Source organism: Pristiophorus japonicus, chromosome 20 (genome assembly GCF_044704955.1).
Source record: "Pristiophorus japonicus isolate sPriJap1 chromosome 20, sPriJap1.hap1, whole genome shotgun sequence".
Taxonomy (NCBI): Eukaryota; Metazoa; Chordata; class Chondrichthyes; family Pristiophoridae; genus Pristiophorus; species Pristiophorus japonicus.
In genome coordinates, this window is record NC_091996.1 from 32,959,348 (window position 1) to 32,986,744 (window position 27,397).

The window sequence follows — 27,397 nt, forward strand, 5'->3', positions numbered from 1 at the left end:
TGCAGATTTCAACAGTTTGTCTGCAGGAACTGCAATCTCTGTGGCCACTTAGCTCGAATGTGCAGGAAGTCTGCAACCAGACTAATATATGAGGCGGATGGACCAGAAGAGGGTTCTTTGAGGCAGGATGATTTTTGGGGCAAATCGATGGACGATAAGGTTCAGTGGGTCCAGGTGGCGAATATTCACAGTTCATACACCAAAACGCCACCAATGATGATGAGGCTTTTATTAAACGGTATCCCTGTACGCATGGAGCTAACACAGGGGCCAGCCACTCATGGGCATTCAGCAATTTGAGAAGCTATGGCCACTTAAAGCCAGTAGACCCAAATTAGCATGTATTGAGACACAATTACGGACTTGCACTAAAGAAATCATTCCGGTGCTAGGCAGTGCAATGTTGGCTGTCACACACAATGGGTTAGTGAATCGGCTGCCGCTCTGGATTGTCCCGGGCAATGGTCCCGCACTGTTGGGGAGGAGCTGGTTAGCCGAGATGAACTGGAAATGGGGAGGGGATGAACACGCAATGTCATCTGTGGAGTGAAATTCGTGCTCACAAGTCCTACAACAATTCGATTCACTATTCCAACCTGGCGTCGGGTCTTTCAAAGGCACTAAAGTAGTGATACACATCACCCCGGACGCCAGGCCAGTGCACCACAAAGCCAGAGCGGTGCCGTATGTGATGCGGGAAAAGATCGAGAGCGAATTAGACCGACTGTTGAGAGAGGGCATCATCTCGCCTGCTGAATTCAGCGACTGGGCGAGCCCCATCGTTCCCTTCCTAAAAGCGGATGGCTCTGCCAGGATCTGTGGCGACTACAAGGCCACCATCAATCGGGTGTCCCTACAAGATCAATACCCGCTCCCGAGAGCGGAGGACCTCTTTGCCATGCTGGCAGGCGGTAAGCTGTTCACCAAGTTGGGCCGCACTTCAGCCTATATGACCCGGGAACTGGCCGACGAATCTAAACTACTGACCACCATCACCACGCACAAGGGACTGTTTGTTTATAACAGGTGCCCATTTGGCATTCGATCAGCGACCGCGATTTTTCAACGAAACATGGAAAGCCTGCTTAAATCCATTCCTGGAACGATCGTATTCCAGGACAACATCCTCATCATGGATCGAGACACCGAGGAACATCTCCGCAACCTGGAGGAGGTGCTACGCCGACTGGACCGGGTAGGCCTACGACTCAAGAAGTCTAAATGTGTGTTCTTAGCTCCCGAGGTTGAGTTTCTGGCCAGGAGGATTGCTGCAGATGGGATTCGGCCCACCGAATCCAAAACAGAGGCGATGCGACGGGCACCCAGGCCCTGCAACACATCGGAGTTGCGTTCATTCCTGGGACTGTTGAACTATTTCGGGAACTTTCTGCCGAACTTGAGCATGTTGTTGGAGCCGCTACACGTGCTCCTGTGTAAGGGTTGTGAATGGTTTTGGGGGGACCGTCAGGAACGGGCTTTTGATCGGGCACGAAACCTACTTTGTTCAAACAAGTTGTTGAACCTGTACGACCCCTGTAAAAAAATTGGTTCTGACATGTGATGCATCGTCCTATGAGGTGTTGCAGCAGGGCAATGCTTAGGGTCAACTACAACCTGTGGCTTGTGCCTCCAGGTCGCTCTCTCAAGCAGAACGAGGATATGGGATGGTCGAGAAGGAAGCGCTTGCATTTGTCTATGGTGTAAAAAAAATGCATCAGCACCTCTTTGGTAGGAAGTTTGAATTAAAGACAGACCACAAGCCATTAACATCCCTGTTATCAGACAGCAAGGCTATCAATGACAACGCATCTGCTCGCATACAGCGATGGGCTCTCACGCTGGCTGCTTATGACTATTCCATTCAGCATCGGCCCGGCACTGAAAATTGCGCTAATGCGCACAGCAGGCTTCCACTGGCCACCACCGGGGGGGCAGCGGAGCAAAGCGCCAAGATGGTCATGGCTGTCGATGCCTTTGATAGCACAGGCTCCCCCATCACAGCTCGCCAGATCAAAATCTGGACAAACAGAGATTCCATCCTATCCCTGATTAAGAAATGTGTCCTGACTAGGGATTGGGATCCCGCACACGGAGCATGCCCTGAGGTGGTCAGACCGTTCCACAGAGGGATAGATGAGCTCTCCATCCAAGCCGACTGCCTACTATGGGGAAGCGGATAGTTATGCCCCAGAAGAGCAGGGAGGCATTCATCAGGTAACTCCACAGCGAGCACCCAGGCATTGTGCTGATGAAGGCCATTGCCCGGTCACACATTTGGTGGCCTGGACTTGATTCAGATCTGGAACACTGTGTTCGCAGGTGCACGACGTGTGCCCAGCTGGGTAATGCCCCCAGGGAGGCCCCGCTCAGCCCGTGGCCCTTGTCCACCAGGCCATGGTCACGCATTCATGTTGACTATGCGGGCCCGTTCATGGGTAAGATGTTCCTTATTGTGGTAGATTCGTACTCGAAATGGATCGAGTGCATCATTCTGAATTCATGCACGTCATCCACCACCGTGGAAAGCTTACATGCGACTTTTGCAACCCATGGCTTGCCGGACATCCTTGTTAGTGATAATGGCCCATGTTTCACAAGCTACGAATTCCGAGAGTTTATGTCGGGCAATGGCATCAACCACGTCAGGACTGCGCTGTTCAAGCAGGCCTACAATGGCCAGGCGGAACGTGCGATCCAAATCATTAAGCAAGGTATGCTCAGGATTCAAGAACCCTCCCTACAATGCCGCCTATCGCGTCTCCTGCTAGCCTATAGATCCCGACCGCACTCGCTCACGGGGGTCCCGCCCGCAGAGCTCCTAATGAAACGGACACGCAAAACTCGGTTGTCCCACATTCACCCAGTCCTGACTGACATAGTTGAGGGCAAGCGCAAATCACAAAATGAGTACCATGACCGTAATTCGAGGGGGCAATGTATCGAAATAAATTATCCTGTATTCGTCCTCAATCACGCCATGGGGCCCAAATGGCTTGAGGGCACTGGAATTGACAAAGAGGGGAATAGGGTCATCGTGGTAAAACTCAAAAATGGTCAGATATGCCGTAAGCATCTGGACCAAGTAAAAAAAAAAGGTTCAGCATCGACACGGAGGAACCTGAAGACCATGAGATGGAGCTCCCAACACCACCAGTGAACGAGCAACAAGAGCAATCAGAAGAATGCACAGTCCCTGCGGTCAGCCCGGACAGGCCGGAATCACCACAGGTGACAGACACTCACGTCAGTGTCCAACAACCAGAGCCCCAACTGCGGCGCTCCACGAAGGAGCGTAGACCACCTGAAAGACTAAACCTATGATCCCAATAAGACTTTGCGGGGGGGGCGGGCGGAGGTGATTTCATGTATGTAACCACAATGTAATACCGCTGTATTACTGTATACACTCATCCTCGATGCACACCTTGACCACAAGGGGTGAACTTGTGGGAGACACTCCTTACCTGATCACACAGGTATAAAAAGGGAGGTCCCACACAGGGTCATCGTCTTTGGAGTCCTGTGAATAAAGAGTTAAGGTCACAGAGTGACCTTGTCCCCAGAATGTGCCTCATGTGGTTTCATACTGTAGAGTAAGGACCTTACATGTACCTGCAACCATTAGCTCAGAACATTTCTGCCCAAAAATTTTCTTGAAGTGCGAGCTGATAACTGTGCGGAAGACTAACAGGGTATCTGGGAACTTGGTGAACAACGGGACAGCCAGTGTATCTCCTTAACCAATTAGATTTAAGGATTGAGAAATAATGAATTCGAGTGGGTGAAATCAATGCCAAATCAGGTACAGTAAAAGAGAAATAAAGAGGGAAAGAAAGATTGGATTGAGAGAGGACAAAGAGACAGAAAAGAAAAGTAAGAATTTAAAAAAAAATTAAGATTTGTAAAATCTCCAACAACAATTCATTACCTGAAGGAATAAAAGTCCACACTTTAAATTGTTCACTTTCTGGGCAAGTGAGGTCGATTGGCAGTCATTAACAATTATCATGTCGTTAAAAGGGCACCTACACTATTAATTACTACACTTAACTTACTGTGGCGAGTTTAATGTGCAAATGCAGAAACTTCATGAAAATTATGTGAAGGTAAGATGAGATCCCGGGTTCCCGAAGCCAAATCAGCGCAAATCAGGCAGCAACATGTGGTGATTCATAATTCACGGTGTATCTCTTCTGTGCCACAAGTTGCTGGCTGATTAATAACAATGTGCGCGTTGCCAGTAAATTTTGGGCCAATACTCTGCTCTAGCACAGCAAAACAGTGTTCACTGGAAAAAAAATCTGTGCACCAAGGAAGAGCCAGTTATGCTACTCACTCACTTCTGAACCTGTAAATTTGCATAACATTGTGCATGCATTGTAAAATAGTCTAAATTGTATTTACAATTAAAATGAAGGAATACAAAAGCAAAACAAACTACAATAGTCTGGGGGGCAGGGTGGGATTCATAGGAAATTCCTGCAGAAATGTATTATATTCCGAATGTGGTTATCAAAGTGGAACAAGGATGCTGGCTCCTATCGTGAATCTCCCTCTAGGAAGTGATCTCACTTGGAGTGATCCCATGAGCACTGGGGATTCTATAATGCATCTTTGGAAATGATTTTACAGGGAGATGTTTTATGATGTGAATTTCAAGATCTCGGTCACCATGTCCTCACCTGTTGCAATTCAATATTCAATTGATCTCCACCATTAGAATGTTTCCTATGACCAGACAGGTCTATCACTCGCAATCTGTCCCTGCAAGAATAAGTTACCAAATGTTAATCAAAGTCATCGATAATACTCATTAGCTGCTGAATGCACCACAAGTGGAGGGGCAATGGATTCATTTGGGGGAGGCACTGAATAAAAGTCAGGGGCTTCTCCACATGGAAAATCACCGCAGGGCCCTCACACAATTCCTACTGACTAATAAGTGTAGTAGAGGTCTGGCAATAGGTGTCCTGCCCACCTTCTCAACACAAGATGGGACTGCTCCCAGAAAACCTTGAAAAACTATAAATAAAAAACCTTGAAGACATACCTTTGTAATATTGAATTTCTGTCTTCATTGTAGCGTAGAATGGATGTTGCCAGGGTCAAGTCCCATTATACTTAGTGTATCAATAAATCTTTTCAATAAACTGCACAAATATTTGAAATACAACCTTAAGAAAGTCACCCATGTAGGAAGGAATTCTTGATTCTTTAACCAATTCTGATAGCGTGCTAAGTTATTAAGGTGGGTAAATTCACATTTATACATTACTTAGCATGCCCATTTGTGAAAGAACAGTGTCGCAGAGGGAAATCACCATGCTGAAGTAAGTTAATTAATGTGATGTGGTGTGGTTAAGATCAGATGAGTGCTTGTATACGGAGATTGTTGTGTGCAATAAACTCTCGTTCTCCAGAATTAGGTTAAAAATAATAAAATTGGCAATAAAAAGCAACTCTAAAAATATGGGCTAAAAATAACAGTCAGATGCACCTTGATTTGTAAAATAACAAACACCATTTTTTTGGAGAAATTATGGCAAGCTTTATAATGATTTGTACAAATTTACCATCAGTTGTGTTCCTCCATAATTTCCAAAGAAGTCATCAAAATTTATGTGGGTGGAGGAGAAAAAAAAAAGAGAAAGGGAAAATATCCCGATTACAGCTTTCCATTTTGAAACTACTGTATTTCAGTGTCTCTAAACAAAGATGCTCACCATTATTTCATCATTTGTGGTAGCCCCATATGCATACAGGTAGAGTAATGATAGTACTAGAATAGGTTATCTATTACAGATCCAAGTGCAAAGAGGATTGAGCATATAAATATGGAAAAAACTTCTATCTGGAACAGATGTCAATATGCAGCTTATTCTGGTGACTTCAAGTTTTATGAATACAACTGTTTTTTTATATATAGTAACAGTTTAGAACCCAGACATTCAGAATTCATAATAAAGTTCTCAGTTGCACCTTTCGTTTTTTTAGTAACAGTTACACTCAAAATTAAATAGCTGCCGACTGCTTTATTTTGCTCTTCAAGGAAGTTTGCCAAAAATGGTTCCATTGCAATATATTTTTCTATCAAGGTCATTACATCTAAAATAACTAAACACAAAGTAATTAGAGATTATTAATACGAATGAAATTTCGTTATTACCTGTTTAGGTATTGACCAGTGGTAGAATTTGATCCATAGGAAAGGGCATGGGAACTCCAACTACTAGAATCTGCATGACTCACATGTGGACTATAGTCTGCGGAAAACATTTATATTTCACTAATTTGTTTTGAAACAAATTCACTTAGGAGATTTAGGCTAGATCTTTTCAACACAATACTTCATCAAAAACAACTTTTAAGGGTAAAAAAAAAAATGACCACCAAACTACGTTGTCTCTAGTTTTCATGCATTCAGATCAGAGATGAAGCTTCCAAAGACACATTTTTCTGTTTTAATCTCAATCCATCTTGGAAGAAATTTCCAAAACATACAGAATATACAAGTAACAATGTAGAACTTAAATTTAAATATTGCATTACATGGTTGGTCACCCAAAGGATTCCATGTAATCATTAGTGTGTTGTAGATGAGTTTATTCATCCAGATACTATTGGGTTCTGCAAGCTGATCAGTTAACGCATTGTTTAATACAAGTTGCTATTAAATAGACAATGTGAGCCAGCATCAAAAAAGATAAAACATTTAAGAAAAAATGATCTTTTTTAAAGTAAGTTAAATAAAAAATAATAGAAGGGATAATAGGAACCTAGAATTGTATATTTTTAGTAATTATCTGTGTTGTCTGGGGTTAATATTCTAGTAATAAAGACAGACCTGACATTTGAGTAGCTTTTAACCACAATGTTATTGCTTTAGCACATTATGTGGGCTGAACATTTAAGAAAGCAGCCAACACAGGGACAATAGGAATCCCTGGATCTGCTTGCAGCCTAAATTAAGAGTTATGCTTATAAAAATAACTCTCTCAAACAACTGATCAAAGCTACTGTTAGAAATCAGGGCTGCCTAAAAATGTATAAACCTGTTACGAATGCTGTGTTTAAATCGGTGTTTTGAACTGCAGACGGAAGGTCTATTCGAATCAGAGAAATGCTTAGAAATGGATGGTATAGTTCTTTGTACTATATACAGTCTCTCTGTTGCTAAGCGATTATCTGTTGTTTTTAAGTTAAGGCATGAACCCTGTTTACATATTTTATGTATAATGTGAAGGGTAGGGTTTGAAGTTACCTTAACAAAATTGCTGGCGAAGATAATGAATGGAAGTTGGGAGAGTGAACATAAACATGTTGCTAAGTCGTAAAAGAGATAATGAGCAATTTTCTGGTGTGGCTTCATGGGATCAAAGGAGACGAGAGGGAGGAGTAAGATTTCCACAGGAAGAAATCCTGGGTTAGTGTGAACAGAATGACTTGTGGTCAAATTGTAAGACATCTTTAGGGCGGGTTTTGTTTCAAGAATTGAGACAAAGAACTAGAAGTCTGATTGAATATTAAGTTTCTGGGGGAACCTCTACAGGTCAAAAGGTCTTGTCAATATCCAGGGTCAGGCCCACCCCTAAAAAGAGAATAAAAGTAACACTTAGAGATCTGTTTAGCACAGAGAGTGGAGGGAAGAACCAGAGGTTGGGCTGTTCAAACACTCTTCGAGAATGATCCCATGCTTTACCAAAGAAGGCTCTGGACGAAAGGAAGAGAAAGCAAGCTAAAGAACTGCTCATGTGCGCCAGCAGTTTGTCCGATCAGGATGGGTATTACGGTTGTATGTTTTTGGTATATAACTAATGTGTTATATTCCGTCTTAAACTCTGATTAAACACAATCAGGAAGGCCAATGGAATCTTGGCCTTTATTGCAAAGGGGATGGAGTATAAAAGCAAGGAAGTCTTGCTATAGTTATACAGGATATTGGTGAGACCACACCTGGAATACTGCATACAGTTTTGATTTCCATATTTACGAAAGGATATACTTGCTTTGGAGGCAGTAGAGAGAAGGTTCACAAGGTTAATTCTGGAGATGAGGGGTTTGACTTATGAGGAAAGGTTGAGTAGGTTTGGCCTCTACTCATTGGAATTCAGAAGAATGAGAGGTGATCTTATCGAAATGTGAAAGATTATGAGGGGCCTTGGCAAGGTGGATGCAGAGGATGTTTCCACTGATAGAGGAGACTAAAACTAGGGGGCATAATCTTAGAATAAGGGGCCGCCCATTTAAAACTGAGATGAGGAGGAATTTCTTCTCTCCAAGGGTTGTAATTCGCTGCCTCAGAGAGCTGTGGAAGCTGGGTCATTGAATAAATTTAAGACAGAGATAGACATGTTCTTATTCGATAAGGGAATAAGAAGTTATGGAGAGCAGGCAGGGAAGTGGACACGAGTCCATGATCGGATCAGCCATGATCGTATTAAATGGCGGAGCAGGTTCAAGGGGCCGTATGGCCTACTCCTGTTCCAATTTCTTATGTTCTTAATATATCCACCAGATTGGTTTACAGTCGATCCTGATTATTAAAGTGAATAGAGATAGCCTTAAACTGCATATTTCTAACACTACAATGGAGACATCCTATAGTTCAGAAACAGGTATGAGTGATACAAATAATGTTATCATTTTTACTTTACTGTTACATTTCCTTCCCCTTTATCTCCAGGTTTGATTTAAATAGAAGTTAGCAATAATATTGTGCGAGGCCCCTTGGGGAAAAGTGACCATAACATGGTAGAATTCTTTATTAAGATGGAGAGTGACACAGTTAATTCAGAAACTAGGGTCCTGAACTTAAGGAAAGGTAACTTCGATGGTTGGAGGTGTGAATTGGTGAGAATAGACTAGCAAATGATACTTAAAGGGTTGACGGTGGATAGGCAATGGCAAACATTTAAAGATCACATGAATGAACTTCAGCAATTGTACATCCCTGTCTGGAGCAAAAATAAAACGGGGAAGGTGGCTCAACCGTGGCTAACAAGGGAAATTAAGGATAGTGTTAAATCCAAGGAAGAGGCATATAAATTGGCCAGAAAAAGCAACAAACCTGAGGACTGGGAGAAATTTAGAATTCAGCAGAGGAGGACAAAGGGTTTAATTAAGAGGGGGAAAATAGAGTACGAGAAGAAGCTTGCTGGGAACATAAAAACTGACTGCAAAAGCTTCTATAGATATGTGAAGAGAAAAAGATTAGTGAAGACAAACATAGGTCCCTTGCAGTCGGATTCAGGTGAATTTATAATGGAGAACAAAGAAATGGCAGACCAATTGAACAATTACTTTGGTTCTGTCTTCACGAAGGAAGACAAATAACCTTTTAAAAATCATTGAGTAGGGGTTCTACCTATGAAGTTGGAGGAGGAGAGAAAAATAATTGCTGCATTTTAATCCTAAAACTTGCGGAATACCAAAGGGCAGAAAACGCTAGTGGGAGTTGTGTACAGACTGCCAAACAGTAGTAGTGAGGTTGGGGACAGCATCAAACAAGAAATTAGGGATGCATGCAATAAAGTTACAGCAGTTATCATGGGTGACTTTAATCCACATATTGATTGGGCTAACCAAACCGGTAGTAATGCGGTGGAGGAGGATTTCCTGGAGTGTATTAGGGAGGTTTTCTAGACCAATATGTCGAGGAACCAACTAGAGGGCTGGCCAGCCTAGACTAGGTGATGTGCAATGAGAAAGAACTAATTAGTAATCTTGTTGTGCGAGGCCCCTTGGGAAAGAGTGAACATAATATGGTAGAATTCTTTATTAAGAGGGAGAGTGACACAGTTAATTCAGAGACTAGGGTCCTGAACTTAAGGAAAGCTAACTTTGATGGTATGAGATGTGAATTGGCGAGAATAGACTGGCGAATGATACTCAAAGGGTTGACGGTGGATAGGCAATGGCAGACATTTAAAGATCACATGGATGAACTTCAACAATTGTACATCCCTGTCTGGAGTAAAAAAAAACGGGGAAGGTGGCTCAACCGTGGCTAACAAGGGAAATTAAGGATATAGTGTTAAATCCAAGGAAGAGGCACATAAATTGGCCAGAAAAGCAGCAAACTTGAAGACTGGGAGAATTTTATAATTCAGCAGAGGAGGACAAGGGTTTACCTAGGAGGGGGAAAATAGAGTATGAGAGGAAGCTTGCTGGGAACATAAAAACTGACTGCGAAAGCTTCAATAGATATGTGAAGAGAAAAAGATTAGTGAAGACAAACATAGGTCCCTTGCAGTCGGATTCAGGTGAATTTATAATGGAGAACAAAGAAATGGCAGACCAATTGAACAAATACTTTGGTTCTGTCTTCACAAAGGAAGACACAAATAAGCTTCCGGAAGTAATAGGGGACTGAGGGTCTAGTGAGAAGGAGGAACTGAAGGATATCCTTATTAGGCGGGAAATTATGTTGGGGAAATTGATGGGATTGAAGGCCGATAAATCCCTGGGGCCTGATAGTCTGCATCCCAGAGTACTTAAGGAAGTAGCCCTAGAAATAGTGGATGCATTGGTGATCATTTTCCAACAGTCTAGTGACTCTGGATCAGTTCCTATGGACTGGAGGGTAGCTAATGTAACACCATTTTTTAAAAAGGGAGGGAGAGAGAAAGCGGGTAATTATAGACCGGTTAGCCTGACATCAGTAGTGGGGAAAATGTTGGAATCAATCATTAAGGATGAAATAGCAGCGCATTTGGAAAGCAGTGACAGGATCGGTCCAAGTCAGTATGGATTTATGATGGGGAAAATCATGCTTGACAAATCTTCTGGAATTTTTTGAGGATCTAACTAGTGGAGTGGACAAGGGAGAACCAGTGGATGTGGCGTATTTGGACTTTCAAAAGACTTTTGACAAGTTCCCACACAAGAGATTAGTGTGCAAAATCAAAGCACATGGTATTGGGGGTAATATACTGACGTAGATAGAGAACTGGTTGGCAGACAGGAAACAGAGAGTCGGGATAAACGGGTCCTTTTCAGAATGGCAGGCAGTAACTAGTGGAGTGCCACAGGGCTCAGTGCTGGGACCCCAGCTCTTTATGATATACATCAATGATTTGGATGAAGGAATTAAGTGTAATATCTCCAAGTTTGCAGATGACACTAAACTGGGTGGCGGTGTGAGCTATGAGGGGGACGCTAGGAGACTGCAGGGTGACTTGGACAGATTAGGTGAGTGGGCAAATGCATGGCAGATGCAGTATAATGTGGATAAATGTGAGGTTATCCAGAATATTATCTGAATGGCGGCAGATTAGGAAAAGGGGAGGTGCAACGAGATCTGGGTGTCATGGTTCATCAGTCATTGAAAGTTGGCATACAGGTACAGCAGGCGGTAAAGAAGACAAATGGTATGTTGGCCTTCATAGCTAGGGGATTTGAGTATAGGAGTACGGAGGTCTTATTGCAGTTGTACAGTGCCTTGGTGAGGCCTCACCTGGAATATTGTGTTCAGTTTTGATCTCCTAATCTGATGAAGGACGTTCTTGCTATTGAGGGAGTGCAGCGAAGGTTCACCAGACTGATTCCCGGGATGGCAGGACTGACATATGAGGAGAGATGGATCAATTGGGCCTTTATGCATTGGAGTTTAGAAGGATGAGAGGGGATCTCATAGAAACATACAAGATTCTGACGGGACAGGACAGGTTAGATGCGGGTAGAATGTTCCCGATGTTGGGGAAGTCCAGAACCAGGGAACACAGTCTTAGGATAAGAAGTAGGCCATTTAGGACTGAGATGAGGAGAAACTTCTTCACTCAAGAGAGTTGTTAACCTGTGGAATTCCCTGCCGCAGAGAGTTGCTGATGCCAGTTCATTGGATATATTCAAGAGGGAGTTCGATATAGCCCTTACGGCTATGGGGATCAAGGGGTATGGAAAGAAAGCAGGAAAGGGGTACTGAGGGAATGATCAGCCATGGTGATGTAGGCTCAAAGGGCCAAATGGCCTACTCCTGCATCTATTTTCTATGTTTCTATATTTATACAGTATTTGAAAACCTTCTGAATATACTTAATTGTATAAAACAATGACAATCCCTTTTATAATGGAACAAAGAGAATAGACCAACCGGTTACACTAATCGGCTTTGTAGCACTTCCTTGGGAAGCTGTAGCCTGGACTGGGTCTGTGTTGTGATAACCTGTGCGGGCAGACCTAGAAATTGCACCCCACTTAGAGATGATCGGTCCATCGCCAAATGGAATTATGGGATCTTCATCTTTTCCCCTTCGATGAGGGTCAAACATATTTAGCCTTCGTTTCACATTAAGGTCCTGAAAACAGCCAAGAATGTTGTGAAAAATTAAACATCTGAAATAGCCAACTACAAATAGGTTTCAACCACACAAGTTTTAAAAAAAATTCTTTTTTCAACTTTAACTTTTAATTTATAATCAACATTTTAAATCCTTTCATTGTGGATAAAACCAGGGTATATTTTGCCATGGGGTGGGAAACCTGGATGTTTATCCCCTCCGTCACTAAGATTTACACCAAATGATTCCTGTGCAGGTAATTAACCACTATTACAAACATAATTTGGGTACCTAGATAAAACAAAGATTACAAATAAATTATTGTGCATTGACTGGGCACCTATCATTTTATTCAGTTTGCCATCTGGATTAGACACTCTATGATAGGACTATTCAATTTCTATAAAGCCATTACCTTAGATTTCCCTTGAGGATAAATCTGGTGGACTCTTTGGGAAGGGAGTATGACCAACTCCAGGGGGCAAAATTGCATGATCATCAACAAGTCCTATTTAAATAGAGCAATGAAACGCTCTGCACCAAATGGTAATGAAGCACCCATCCCCTTTCATGTTATTACAATGAGGGCTGAGAGAATGAAAAAAATCCACTTTATGCCATCAAATAAAATACTTGTGCATAATATTAAAGCAAAATACTGTGGATGCTGGAAACCTGAAATAAAAACAGAAAATGCTGGAAATACTCAGCCGGTCAGGCAACATCTGTGGAGAGAGAGAGAGAGAGAGAGAGAGACTGTGTTTTTGGAGCACTTCGAGGCAGACAAAAGTAGCGCACCTCTGGTGCGTGCGTCAGAAATCTGTACTGGTCAAATTCTACCCCAATGTTTCTCTCCACAGATACTGCCTGCCTATTTTCAGCATTTTGTGTTTTTATTACTTGTGCAAAATGTTAATGGAAAATTGGTGTTGATTATTGGAACAACAAATGTCAAAACTTTCTGCCTCAGGTATTCCATTGCAGTGCTACAGCTCCACATTTTCCTCTTAATTCCTAAATCATGTCCATCTATGTTACAATATTTTCCCATCATTACAATTCTCTTCTGCCCTTGCTATCTTTTTTTGGAGGACTGGGTGGATAAACTCTACCATCACTTCTTGTGGTGGGAGAGGCTGGGTTATTCCATCATTTATGCTGAATCTTCATTTTATTTTTGTGAGAATTAAAATGTTATTCCTTCTAATATTACAGTCAATCCAAAGATTTCTCAGCATGCCAGCAAATCTTACCCCCAAAATATAGAATACTATTTTTGTACCAATTCCAGATAATTAAAAGATGAATGAAACTAACTGGATAGATTTTTCAGACAGCTGATGCAGGTGTAATGGGCTAACTGGCCTTCTATGCTATAAATTCCTATGGTTCTATGAATCTCAGATGCCAGAGTGATAGGAAGCAGGTGCACACCTGCAATTTTCCATAAGGTGAGTTAATAATCACTCCTCGAGGAGGCCATTTTGAGTGGAAGATAAATCCACAAGGAAAGCAACAATGGAAAAAGTTTCTAAGAAACTCCTAACCATCTCCTTGTGACTAGTCATCGAGCAGCACAGGCAGACCCCTGGGAGCAGGCCCCTTTCCTGCTGTATTAGCTGGAGAATGTAGAACAAACAAAATTCTCAATTTCATAATACAGGTTGAACCTCCCTTATGCGGCACCATTTCCGGCCACTGGGTGGCGCATGTGCAGAACTCCGACATGAACAAATTGAAGTGCTTCCCCGCTGCCGACTCCCACAATCGCTGGCCTGACTCCACGATCCACCGACCCCCGCCCCCCCACACATGATCTCTCTGCCGCACTCCCAACCCCAAGCCAGCCAGCCTCGATATCCCCTTGCTCAGAACCTGTACCATCCAATTTAACGTGGCCTCCCCTCGTCCAGCAAAATCCCTTATCCGGCACAGGCCAAGTCCCGAGGGTATTGGATAAGAGAGGTTCAACCTGTACATGTTCATACTGGTCTTGTACTGCATGAAAACATGTCGACTGTTTAGATTTTAAAAATAAATCCGCCAGTATTGAGATACCTTTTCTGTGGTGGTAAATCAAAAAAAAATATAAAATGAAATTCAGCTTTCAAATGTATCATAAGCTATTTTCAGGATCGGACATAATGCAAATGTAATCTTAACTATCATCTGATCCAATAGTGAATATTGAAACCCACACAATGTTGGCATTGTGTTTTCTTAGTGATGAAGGGCATGATTTAGCAAAAGATAAAGGTAACTCATTACTAATTATGTTAAACAGAGACTTAAATATTTTCAACAATAAACAGAGCATATCTTAATCGTTCTACAGCTGAAAACCAGCATGGGCTTTTTCCACGGATCTCACAGAAGAAAAAAAAATATTGTAAATGCCAACAGATGCTACATGACATGCTTAACCCACCCCCACCAATCTTGTTTTTCATACAAAATTCTCTACAAGCCCCACAGCTGCTATACACCACCCAGCTGCACTTTCCAAATATAACTTCAGCCTGTACCTCCAGTGTAAGCAATTTTTGAAAGGTCAAGTAATGACCAATGTCGGCCTCACTCTTAATAGGTAATTTAGAGTCAACCCTTTTTCAGGGTTACAATCTCTGACACAAAAACATTTCTACTGATTATTTTTGATTTTTTTTTAAGTAGGTATAATATTTCATTAAAAAGGTGCATTTTAACAACAGCAGCAGTAACTTGCATTTATATAGTGCCTTTAACGGAGTAAAACGTTTCCACAGGAGTGTTATTAAAGAAAACTTAACACCAAGCCACAAAAGGAAATATTGGGCTAGGTGAACAAATACTTAGTTAAAGAGGTAGGTTTTAAGGAGTGTCGTAAAGGAGGTGTGATGTAGAGGCAGAGAGGGAAGGAATTCCAGAGCTTAGGGCCTCGGGAGCTGAAGGCACAGCCACCAATGGTGGTGCGATGAAAATCAGGGATGCGCAAGAGGCCAGAATTAGGGGAGTGCAGAGATCTCGGAGGGTTGCAGGGCTGGAGGAGGTTAGAGAGGTAGGGAGAGGCGAGGCCATGGAGGGATTTGAAAACAAGGATGAGACTTCCACCGCCAATATTTTCATTAGAATTTTTATTTGTTCAAAGATAATTGCACTTCATTCGAAGAAATTAAATGTCTGGAAAATACTACATTCTTGCACTTGAAAACAAAACAAAAACTGAAAGCATAAAATTTTGAATAAACTTAAAAAAAAGGATCTACCATAAAATCCAGTACTTACGTCATGCAGGTTGCTACGACCTGCAGATCCAGATTAAATTTCTGCACTAATACAAGTAATCTTTTCCCACTTATGCAAGTGCTGTCAGTTTAAATGTTACTATTAAAGCAATATTTGCACTCCCTCTGCACCCAAAGGTGCGAACTCTGACTGATGTAGGGTTCCATATCCACTGATAGCCCAAGTATGTATTCTCCATTAGCTTAGTGCGTTTTGGTAACTATCTGACTGTGGGAGGCATCACAGCTGAACCGGTTTTCACCCAATACACAACCTGCAAACCACCCCCTCCCCCCGCCCCCGCCCAGCAACCCCGTCCCCACTTTCAGTACGGATCACTGGATAATCGGGAGGCGATTTTTTTCCCTTTTCTAACCCATTAGTTCTGAAGCCAACTGTAGTGCCTCAGCACCTGATCCAGGCAGCAGGTGATACTAGCCTGTGTCTGTGTGCCCTAATGCCACACTAGATGATGCTTTTACATGCTAGCCCCGAATTGTTTGCATGGTTTTTAATGTTAATTTTCAAGACGATAAATATTCCTTTTGGTGAATTTTTTCATATTGTTTTAAACTATAAAAATCAGTAAAATCACATGTAATACACAGATACTTTGTTGTAGTAAGATGCCTCCCACAAGTTTTTCAGCGACAGACTCTTTCCAAAGATAACATGACTTCATAAGACTAAGACGATCGATTTCAAAACAAAAGCATGTATGTCAAGGCTGCAAAAATATTCTCCTAAATATCAAGGAACTTTGTTTACAGGCAAAACTTACAAATACTATTCTGTTATACTTGACCTAATTTTGGGGGAGGAGAAACTCGTGGACAATGGTGTATATTAATAAAAGGCATGTCATGCACATTTTACTTTCGTTGGATTTAAATTATAGTCCAAAAAATAAATTGCACAGACTATGTACAAAATAGAGTAATTATACATTTTCACCATGTACTGTGAACAAACTTTCCTGATTAAAATTAAAAAACACCAACATGCCAACTTAAAATTTTGCGCATGTATTTTGTTATTTTGAAAATCAAGCCAGAAAAAAGACAGTAGAATTTAAGGATGGAAATAGAGAACATTTATTTTTCTGAGTTCCAAAATTTATCTTCGTTTAATTCTCATACTACAGAACCTTTACAGTAAAGTGGCTTACAGTCTCAACAGAATTAATGAAACAAATAAAACGTGCATTTTTGCTTTAGAATACCACTGCTCACCTCATTGAGAACCCTTTTTATTTACAGTCATAACCTATATAAGACAATGTAGAACTATGAAAAGTGAACTCTTTAAAAGGAGCTTATTGTGTCTTACCATTATTTCCACACTGGTGGTTGCCATGGCGTTGTTTGGATCAGACTCCATTGCACTAATGCAAGAGCTGATAGTCCCACAGGACCATGGAGAATAGTGGGACATGCTGTCATCCTCAAATTTAGTGCCTACACTCAAATCACTGGTATTCTCAGAGAACTGTTAAAAGATAAACAAACGATTTACTATTACAATAGTTGATCAGGATGGCTTTTTAAAAGTTGTAACTTCATTGAAATTTAGTGTCTACTCGTGTTCCAATGTTATTTGCTTGGATCCACATCAATTCTAAATCACTGAAACAATGGCACATAGTGGTGGGAGGGTGGGGGAAATAAGAGAAAAATTTGCTGTCTGCTTTTAAATCATAAACCTTTCTAGAAAGTACAGATTTACAATTTTGTTGCACATAGTAAACAAGAAATCTTCCCCAATGGAATCTTTCCCGAATCAGTCATTAAAGTGAGAAGTAATGACTTATTTCATTAGTGATGGCTTTAAAAAAATGGTGAAACACAAGTCGACTGTAATCACAACACATCTCAGATGGTGTTATTGTTGACTTCAGGTCATAGATGAAAAAGTAAAGAAGATAAAGAAAGGATATTATAAAACATGTTGTGCATCATAAGTCTGGACCATCACATCAAACACATAGCACTTTATAAACAACAAGCAGATCATAATGTTGAAGAGGGCCATGATAGGTGTGGCTAATACACATATATTATATAAAGAGAGAGAGGAAGCAAAGGCAAGTCTGGCATTTTTAAATAATTTTCTTCTTGCATTTCCATACTATTTACAAATGCTGCGAATAATTTTTGGCATGGTTCACATTTGAAAACTAGTTTGACTAAATATACACTGGATGCATTTCAGGAAATTGAAAACAGCAATACTTTGTCATTTAAAAAAAATGACACGTTCTTTAAGACTCTCACCCTAGATCAGTCTTAAAAAGGTTGTAACAGACCTGTTGAAGCAGGTTGGAATTTTGTTAAAACAATTACTAACTGAGCAAACAAAACATTTTCAGAATAAGGTAACACAAAAAAATGGAAATCTGTTACTTTTAATAATACAGGGAATGACATTGCAGCAACTCTTGCACACAAAATGCACTCAACCCTTTGTTTTCTGTGACCTGTACAATGTGTGGTGAAAGAAGAACATAATGAATAAATAGGCTGCATGACGAGTGCACAGAATGCCAATGAAAGAGGATTTTCACTGCTGTCTGAAAGAGGCAGCTAACTGAAGCATACCATCATTTTAAATTCAGCAATAAATATTTGAGCTTTTCTACAAGTTAGTGATGCATTATTTTTTTTTTAAGTATTCAGCAGGCACGTAGTCTACAGAGACAGATTGCACCATAATATTACTGTTTCTCCTACAGTGAACTAGTAGATAGAAAGAGGCACTGCAAAAACTGGTCTTGTCCAACCAGGAACACTGACACCAGTACTGTGACAGAAAAGGATGGTACTGCTGCGATGGGATGCAATGCACCTGAACCGGGCCTGGACCAAGGTCCTAGAGGAAAGGACATTAAAGTAGTAATTTAGGAAGAATTTCTTTACGCAAGCGAGTGGTGAGAATGTGGAACTCACTCTCACATGGAGTGGTTGAAGCAGATAGCATTGATGGGTTTAAGGGGAGGCTTGATGCATACACAAGGGAGAAGGGAAGAGAGGGATGTGGGGGCAGGATGGTAAGAGACAATCAGAGTGGGAGGAGGCTTGTGTGGGGTATAAACAGCGACATAGGTTTTGTGGAAATACTTTTGAAATGCAGTGACATTTTATGTAGGGAAAAATGTCTAACATTTCTAATAAGTAACATAATGGGCCCAAGTTTCCACAAGAAAAAAAACAGGCGCCCCTCCGAGCTGGGCGCCCGTTTTTCGCGCCACAAAGTGCACCTAAAAAAATCCTCGGTATTCTCCACCTACTTGCAGGTCCTCTGGCCCTCGGCGCAGCCAGCACGAGCTGTGGGGGGGGCGGAGCCAGGTCCCTGCGCTGAAAACAGTGCCGGGACCTCTGCACATGCGCGCTACAGTGGGCACGCAAGTGCAGTAGCTCCAGGCACCGAACTGTGTGGGAGGGGCCCGAAGCACGCAGCCCCTAGCCCTGGCTGAATGGCCTCACTGGGGCTGCGTGAAGAAGGCTCCTCCCACGGCCAGCTCCTGCTCGCCCCCCACCAGACCCGACACTCGCTCCCCGCCCCCCCCTGCCTCCGGACCAGACCCGATACCCGCTCCCCCCCTGCCTCCGGACCAGACCCCAGACCCGACACCCGCTCCCCCCCCCCCACCCCCCCTGCCTCCAGACCAGACCCGATACCCGCTCCCCCCCTGCCTCCGGACCAGACCCGATACCCGCTCCCCCCCTGCCTCCGGACCAGACCCGACACCCGCTCCCCCCCCGCCTCCAGACCAGACCCGACACCCGCGCACCCCCCCCCCCCCACCCACTGACCCGACCGACCCGCGCTCCTGTTCCTGTACCTGCTCCCCGCCCCCTCGACTGGACCCGACCCGACCCGCGCTCCTGTTCCCGCTCCCCGCCCCCCCCCGACTGGACCCAACCCGACCCGTACTCCCGCCCCCCCCCACTGGACCCGACCCGACTCCCGCTCCCGGACTGGATCCGACCTGACTCCCCCCTCTCTCTCCCCCCCCCCTCTCTCTCTCTCTCCCCCCCCCCTCTCTCTCTCTCTCTCTCTCTCTTCTCCCCCCCTCTCACCCGCCCTCCCCCCCTCTCTCCCCCCCCTCCCCCCTCTCTCCCCCCCCCTCTCTCTCTCTCCCCCTCCCCCCCCTCTCTCTCTCTCTCTCTTCCCCCCCCTCTCTTTCTCTCCCCCCCCTCCCTCTCTCTCTCTCCCCCCCCTCCCTCTCTCTCTCTCTCTCCCCCCCCCCGACCCGAACCGAACCTCCCCGACCCGACCCAACCCAACGCCACCTACCTGTAAATCTGGTGCTGGGGACGGGCCCTGCCTGAAGTCTCGGGCCGGCCCGTTCAGCCTTCAGTCCCGAAAGGCCTGCCTGAAGCACTTTCACACAGGTAGGAAGATGGTTTATTTAATCTTTTCTTTGCTTATAAATGTTTATTCAGGTTGGATTTATTTGTATAATATTTGTATAAGTATAAATAAGGATTTATTATAGAATTTAATGACTTCCCTTCCCCCCCACCTCGTCCTGGACGCCTAATTTGTAACCTGCACCTGATTTTTTAATGTGTAGAACAGGTTTTTTCAGTTCTACAAAAATCTTCACTTTCTCCATTCTACTTTAGTTTGGAGTATGTTTTCACTGGGGAAACTTTCAAATCAGGCGTCAGTGGCTGGACACGCCCCCTTTTGAAGAAAGAATTCTGTTCCAAAGTAGAACTGTTCTATCTGACTAGAAGTGTAAAAAAAACGTGAAGAATTGCGATTTCTAAGATAGTCCGTTCTCCACCAGTTGCTCCTAAAAATCAGGCGGAAATCATGTGGAAACTTGGGCCCAATATCTGTAACGCAGAGCAACATTAAGGGAAACTGGAAATGAAGATGAGCATGGAAACTCTATACAAGTTACATGTAATGTGATTAGAATCCAAACTACCAATTTTTATTAAAGTGCAAGATCAGATTTGAATTATTCCAGGTGCACCATTGAGGAACCATAGTCTAAAACCCAGTATTAGCACTGGTTAGCTGAATGAGTAAATGAAAACTGAACAGATATCACTTTTAATCAAGAGAACTGTTTATAAGCTGTAAAATTATAGTTCAAGATGATCCTTGGTGTCCATCAGGCATCTGTGCAATATTAATGATGTGAAATTTTGAAAGACATTGCATGCCGGGGAAAATTTACTCAGTCACACGGATTTCAACTGAATGCTAACCATTGCATTACTTAAACAGACGCTTCATCCAGTGTCACTATATGCCTCAAGGTCAAAGTACAGACATGCTGCATTGAACCATTGGGCAAAAGTAATCAGGGATTACATTTAGACGATTTACATGAACATTATTCAAAAATCAACTGGCTAATACTTTTACATTGGCATCAGGAGGTAGGCAATTTTACTTCAACGTGCAGGACTTGAAATCAACAACAATTTGTATTTAAACAGCATCTTTAACACAGTGGTCACTAAGACTTTATGGGAGAGTTACAAAAAGTTTGGTTGACAACGTATTTTGCGAGAAGACTTTTAAAAAGGTGGAAAGAGATTGGTACATGAAAATGAGGATTTCAGGTTTGATTCGGGAGCCAATGGACATGATGGGATAGTAAGCTAGGATGTGGGCAGCATAATTTAAGCCAATTTGGAGTTTGTGGAGGTTTGAGTGGCAAGTAAGATATTGGGGCAGTTAAATCTAGAGATGAGTGGTGTGGATGAGAGATTTGGTAGCAGTCGGGGCAGAAGCAGGCAATACAGCACAGGTGGAAATGTGTGATTTTGGTAGTGAATAGGAAATGGGGTTTGAAGCACATTTCTGGGTTGAACAGAACATTGAGGTAGTATGCAGTTGGATTTGGCCGAGTAAGTAGCCAATGAGGGTGCAGAGTTTTTGGTAGATGCTGATAATATCTTTAGCTTTCTGAATGTTCAATGGTAGGGAATTCTGGTTTATCCACAACTTAACAGGCAGTTGTGGAGTTGAGAGAAGTGGTGGAAAGTTAGAGCTGGGTGTCATCAGCATACATATAGAAATTGATGTAATGCCCAGCATATGTATAGAAACTGATCTAATGTCCAGGGCTGATGTCATGCAACAATGGTCTATTGAATTGAGACTACTAGTGCTTTGAGATATTGCCTTATACCCAAGGAGCACTATACAAATGCAAGTTGTTTTCATACTTCTAGCAATAGACCAACAACAATATTTAGTCAGCCTTGACTCAGTGGTAGCACTCTTACTAGAGTCAAAAGGTTGTGATTTTAAGTCCCACCCCAGAGACTGGAGCACAAAATCTAGGCTAACACTCCAGTGCATTACTGAGGGAGTGTTCAGAGATATTGTCTTTCGAATGATGTTAAACCGAGGCCCATCTGCTCTCAGGTGGACGTAATAGATCCCATGGCACTTTTTCAAAGAAGAGCAAGGTAGTTCTCCCCGATATCCTGACCAATATTTATCTCTAATCAACATCACTAAAAAATAGATTTGCTGGTCAATATCACATTGCTGTTTGTGAGATTTTGATGTGCGCAAATTGGATGATGAGTTTCCTACATCACAACAGTGACCACACTTCAAAAGTATTTAATTGGCTGTAAAGCACTTTGGAATGTCTAGCAGTAGTGAAAGGCACCATATAAATGCAAGTTTATTTTGGTCTAAAAAAGCTTTGCAACCAACTAATACTCACTTTTCCTACACAAGCTTCTACTTATACATGCTTTTCAACAATCCAAAGTACAATGTTACATTTGTGGACCAGTAATTTTTATTAGTTTCAGATTCTACTGTCTGATGGTTCTACAAACTAATTTCAAATCCTGATGGTGGGAGCAAATTAATCTAAACTCATGCTGTGTGGCAGCAAATTTAGAGGCCTCCTTTATTTATTCTTCTCCTGACAATAGTGATTCATGTTGCAGTATGGGTCCTCGGGTGCCAAAGTAGCTATTTTTCACAGAGAGCCTGAACCTGTCCTCACCCAACATCCACACATACACACTTTCCAGAAGTTATTAGATAGTGATATAAACCAGGAACCCTGGCTCATTTTTTTCATCTTCGCTAATGCAGGTGTATTTAGGGCCACTGCAGCACTCATACCACTGCCTTGATGAGAATAGTTGCTTTAGCACAGACCAGAGATTCAGCCAGGCAATCTGGGTCTTCATGGCCCAGTTTCACAGTGGACAGTGCAACTATGTACTGAACCATTAGGAGAGCCAGGAACCTTTGTAAAATTAAGAAACAAATCATATGTAAACTCACTACTTTCAAAATGTGTTATAGTCTATATATTAATGATAACAAAAAGGAAAAGCAATCACTATATTGAGTTTTTGTTTTAATACTACAAGTTTAAACTCCAATTTGATTTGCATACCTCTGCGCTGAAGTCTACACTGAACAAAGGGGATGGAGGAGCAGAGGGCTGGGCTACTGTGGACAAAGCAGAAGAGACGAGAGGTGGTTTCTGAGTGGAATAGTGTGTCCATTGGTCTGGTTTCCGTCTCAACAGATCATCAAAGCCTGGTTGCTGTATTCGGCTGTATGTATCCTACAAGGAAGGCAAGAATGACAATTAAACAAACTTAAATTCCTAACTTCAAAATTCTAAACATCAACTAATGTTCGCTACTTATACATTCACATTTATTCTGGATATTTGATTAGAAGCTGCAGTTTTTAAACCCATATCCAGAATCCAAATAAAATGATACAATATTTTACCCCCTTGTCTAATGGCTCAGAGGGCAAATACATCAGTATGACATTCACTGGAATTGAGAAGAATGAGAGGGGATCTCATTGAAACATATAAAATTCTGACGGGATTGGACAGGTTAGATACAGGAAGAATGTTCCCGATGTTGGGAAAGTTCAGAACCAGGGGTCACAGTCTAAGGATAAGGGGTAAGCCATTTAGGACCGAGATGAGGAGAAACTTCTTCACTCAGAGAATTGTGAACCTGTGGAATTCTCTACCACAGAAAGTTGTTGAGTCCAGTTCGTTAGATATATTCAAAAGTGAGTTAGATGTGTCCCTTACGGCTAAAGGGATCAAGGGGTATGGAGAGAAAGCAGGAATGGGGTACTGAAGTTGCATGATCAGCCATGATCATATTGAATGGTGGTGCAGGCTCGAAGGGTCGAATGGCCTACTCCTACACCTATTTTCTATGTTTCTATGACTTGACATTGAGTCATAGTGACCGAGAAGGTTCCAAGTTCAATCCCTGCTAAATACTTCCAGATCCCTCGCAAAGTAATTGTTTTAATTGCTATAAATGCCTGTAAAAATAAAATTAACTTTACTTATTTAGATGGTCAGTTTATCCTACAGCATAGTTGTTACTTGGCTCATTAATTTTTTAGGTCCGACACAGGTAGGCACAATTAGTATCATACATGAACTAATATGATTTAACCGTGTTGTGATACTCCCAAATCAAGCTGCAAAATTGTCAGCTTTCTACTAATGATGGAGATAAAGCTCAACACATTGCTCACTAAAAATGCATTTATAATCTATAAAGCCACTTCACTTTGTTTACCAATATGGGTAAGTACTGCCACTACAAAACAGACTCAAAAACTAGAGGTAGTGGGACAGAGTAAAGATCAAATTAACATGCATTTATATAGCAATAGTCAAGTACATGAAAGCTCTCAAAGCACTTCACAGTGAATTACTTTTTGAAGTGTAATCGCTGTTGTTATTGGATAACTGCAGCAACCAAGTTTTGTATAGCATGGTCGAGCAATGAAATCATTGACTAGTTAATCTGTTTTGTTTGTATTGGTTGAGGGATAAACGTTGGCTAGGACACCAGGAAAACTCCCTGGTGGTAAACAGACGAGAAAAAAAAAAGAGAAAGAAAATGTAAAAGGAAACTGCTTCATATGCCAGGGATGAACATCTACCATGAGGCTTTACCAAAATCCTAATGAAACCCTATCTAATCCAAAGTCTATTACAACAACAATAAAGTAAAGAATTCTCCATTTATTGGCAAGAAAGTGAAAAACGTGATCCAGTAGTAAGTAACAGAGAAAAGCAAAAATGCTTCAAGGTTTTACCCTACCCTCTGCATGCTGACGCTCCTCTGCTCATTTGATGGTTGTCCAGCCATAGAATAATAGCCATCAAGTGAGCTGTATCTTTCTCGTGGTGGAGGATGGTAGGCAGTTGAAGGCACCATATCCATTGGAGGTAAAGAATTACTCCGCATGACATCATCCCGTGGATACATCTGTGGCCTCCACATGCGCCTGCTATCATAGACTGGTGCGTACATTCCAGAATGCACTGCTGGGACTGATCCATACTGTTGGGGAGGGGCTGATGGGTAAGGAGAAGACGCTAGTCGTTCCCGAGGTGGATATGCATTGTAGTGGTCATTGTATGGCACAGTGGGTGGAAGCGGGGACTCTGGCATACTGTTGGGACGTACATAGCGAGGAAGGCAGGGAGACACACCAGAAGGTAGACCAGGATGTGGAGGATAATACGCTCCTGCATAAAATTCAGAGTAAACAAACGGAAAGTTCATTACATAATCTGAAATATAAGAAAATATCATGTTAAACTAAAATATCTCTACTCTTGCGCAACATTGAATCAGACATTAATGAAGTCATACAGACATCTTGGGCTGAATGACTTTCTCCTGTGCCGTTAGCTTCTATTGTTTAGCTTTTTGTTTGGGCTTACCTGGCTGATGATAAGCAGTCAGTTCATATGAAACCGGTGTTCTAGGGTCCTGATAATACACATCAGGTTGCTGGGATGGGTACACCGACACTCTTGACACAGATTTTGAAGAGGATAGTGAAGTTGCATCTGGTCCAATATGTGATGATATTACAGCCGCGGGAGAGAGCACATGGTTGAGAATTGTCTTGGGAGGTGAGCCAATTTTACTGGAAAACAAATGTAAATCTTTGATAGCAAAATGCAATTTTAATTAGCTGGTCCAAAAAAATATATTTTGTTTGCGAAATTTTATAAATTAATGCGTTAAAATCTCTTAACAACAAGGAGATTTCTTCTCGAAACACTGCCAGTGATTCCATGGAAACATGTTCGACTAGAATATCTCCCTGCTGTCTTTCAAAGATAGAAGCTGATATAATGAAACTATCTCATTGAGCTGGCTGCTAAGATCGTGCCAATATAGAAAACTATCAAATGCTGTTTCCAGAACATTTTGATTTTTTAAACATTATTTAGTACGCCTTTTTGAACCAACTGTAATTCAGTCTTTTAAGCTAGAAATATTTTCTCCTGGAAGGGTTACAAATATTTTATATATGAAAATAAAAATAGTTGTGGGGATTTCAATGAGTCCAGTTCCTTTTTTAGTAACCCAACCCAAACATTTCATATGAATTAGTGATCTTAAGACTCTTGCAACACTCACATTGAATAATCCCAGTTGGCAGTGCAGTCTACAGTCATAAAACATAACTGGCTCCACATCACCGTTGTCCCTTCCCTGGACTCAATAACAGCTAAAGGTCCAGCCATAAGCAATTTCTATTTTTAAGTGACCTCAGGAGGGATAAATCAAAATCTCTCAACTTAATTCTAATAAAAGGTACATACTGAAACATTAAACTACCTTTTATCTTCTGTATGCTGATTATACATCTGCACATTTAAGTCTTAAAATTACTGTTGACAATAGTAACAACTGTTCAACACATTAATATATGACATGCCTTGCTCTGCAATTTAAGGAGGCATTAATCCACTTAAAATAACAAATAAAGCCAGTGAATGCATTCACACTGGATAACATCCTTGGTACATCACAAATCAGCTGCAATCAATCTTGAAGAAAATAAACTTTCACGTGGGAATGCTCCAGAAATATCTTTTGATGAAATAAAATTCTTCAAAAGCTCATTTTAGCACAGCATGTGTAAAGGGAACGGTAGCACAGTGGTAACATCACTCTTCAGAGACCTGGACTAATGATCCACAGACATGAGTTCAAATTCCACCACGGCAGCTGGGGGAAATTTAAATTCAGTTAATTAATTAAATCTGGAATAAAGCGCTAGTATCAGGAAATGGCAACCATGAAACTACCGGATTGTTGTCATAACCCATCTGGTTCACTAGTGTCTTTAGGGAAGGAAATCTGCTGCCCTTACCCAATCATGTGGTTGACTCTGAAATGGCCTAGCAAGCCACTCCGAAAGTGCAACCGCCATGAAAAATGGTAAGAATAAAACCGGACAGACCACGCGGCATCAACCTTGGCACCGGCTACGGACATGACAATGGCACACACAGCCCAGTCGACCCTGGAAAGTCCTGCTCACCAACATCTGGGGACTTGTGCCACTATTGGGAGAGCTGTCCCACAGACTAGTCAAACAACAGCCTGACATAGTCATACTCACAGAATCATACCTTTCAGCCAATGTTTCAGACTCCTCTATCACCATCCCTAGGTATGTCCTGACCCACCGGCAGGACAGACCCACTAGGGGTATGGCACAGTGGTATACAGTCGGGAGGGAGTGGCCTTGGGAGTCCTCAACATTGACTCTAGACCCCATGAAGTCTCATAGCTTCAGGTCAAGCATGGGCAAGGAAATCTCCGACTGATTATCATCTACTGCCCTGCCTCAGCTGATGAAAGAGTACTTCTCCATGTTGAACACTACTGGAAGAAGCACCGGGCACACAGTATTCTGGGTGAGGGACTTCAATGTCCAGCATCAAGCAGGGTTTGATAGCACCACTACACCACCACAAGTCTAGAAGGACATAACTGCCAGACTGGGCCTGCAGCAGGTGGAGAGAGAGAATCAACACAAGGGAA

At 42.2% G+C, this 27,397-nt stretch overlaps 1 protein-coding gene across 1 annotated transcript in view; it reads right to left on the reverse strand.

Annotated features, from left to right (window-relative positions):
• The window catches only part of rc3h2 (ring finger and CCCH-type domains 2), a 149,842-nt gene that overhangs the window by 25,329 nt on the left and 97,116 nt on the right, over nt 1-27,397 (reverse strand). Inside the window, exons 10-16 of the mRNA XM_070863243.1 lie at nt 25,273-25,481; nt 24,644-25,074; nt 22,942-23,115; nt 16,872-17,030; nt 12,092-12,296; nt 6,167-6,263; nt 4,683-4,764 (exon numbers count right to left, since the gene is read on the reverse strand). Of these exons, the coding sequence (XP_070719344.1) occupies nt 4,683-4,764; nt 6,167-6,263; nt 12,092-12,296; nt 16,872-17,030; nt 22,942-23,115; nt 24,644-25,074; nt 25,273-25,481 (1,357 nt within the window). The remainder of the gene's footprint in view (nt 1-4,682; nt 4,765-6,166; nt 6,264-12,091; nt 12,297-16,871; nt 17,031-22,941; nt 23,116-24,643; nt 25,075-25,272; nt 25,482-27,397) is intronic.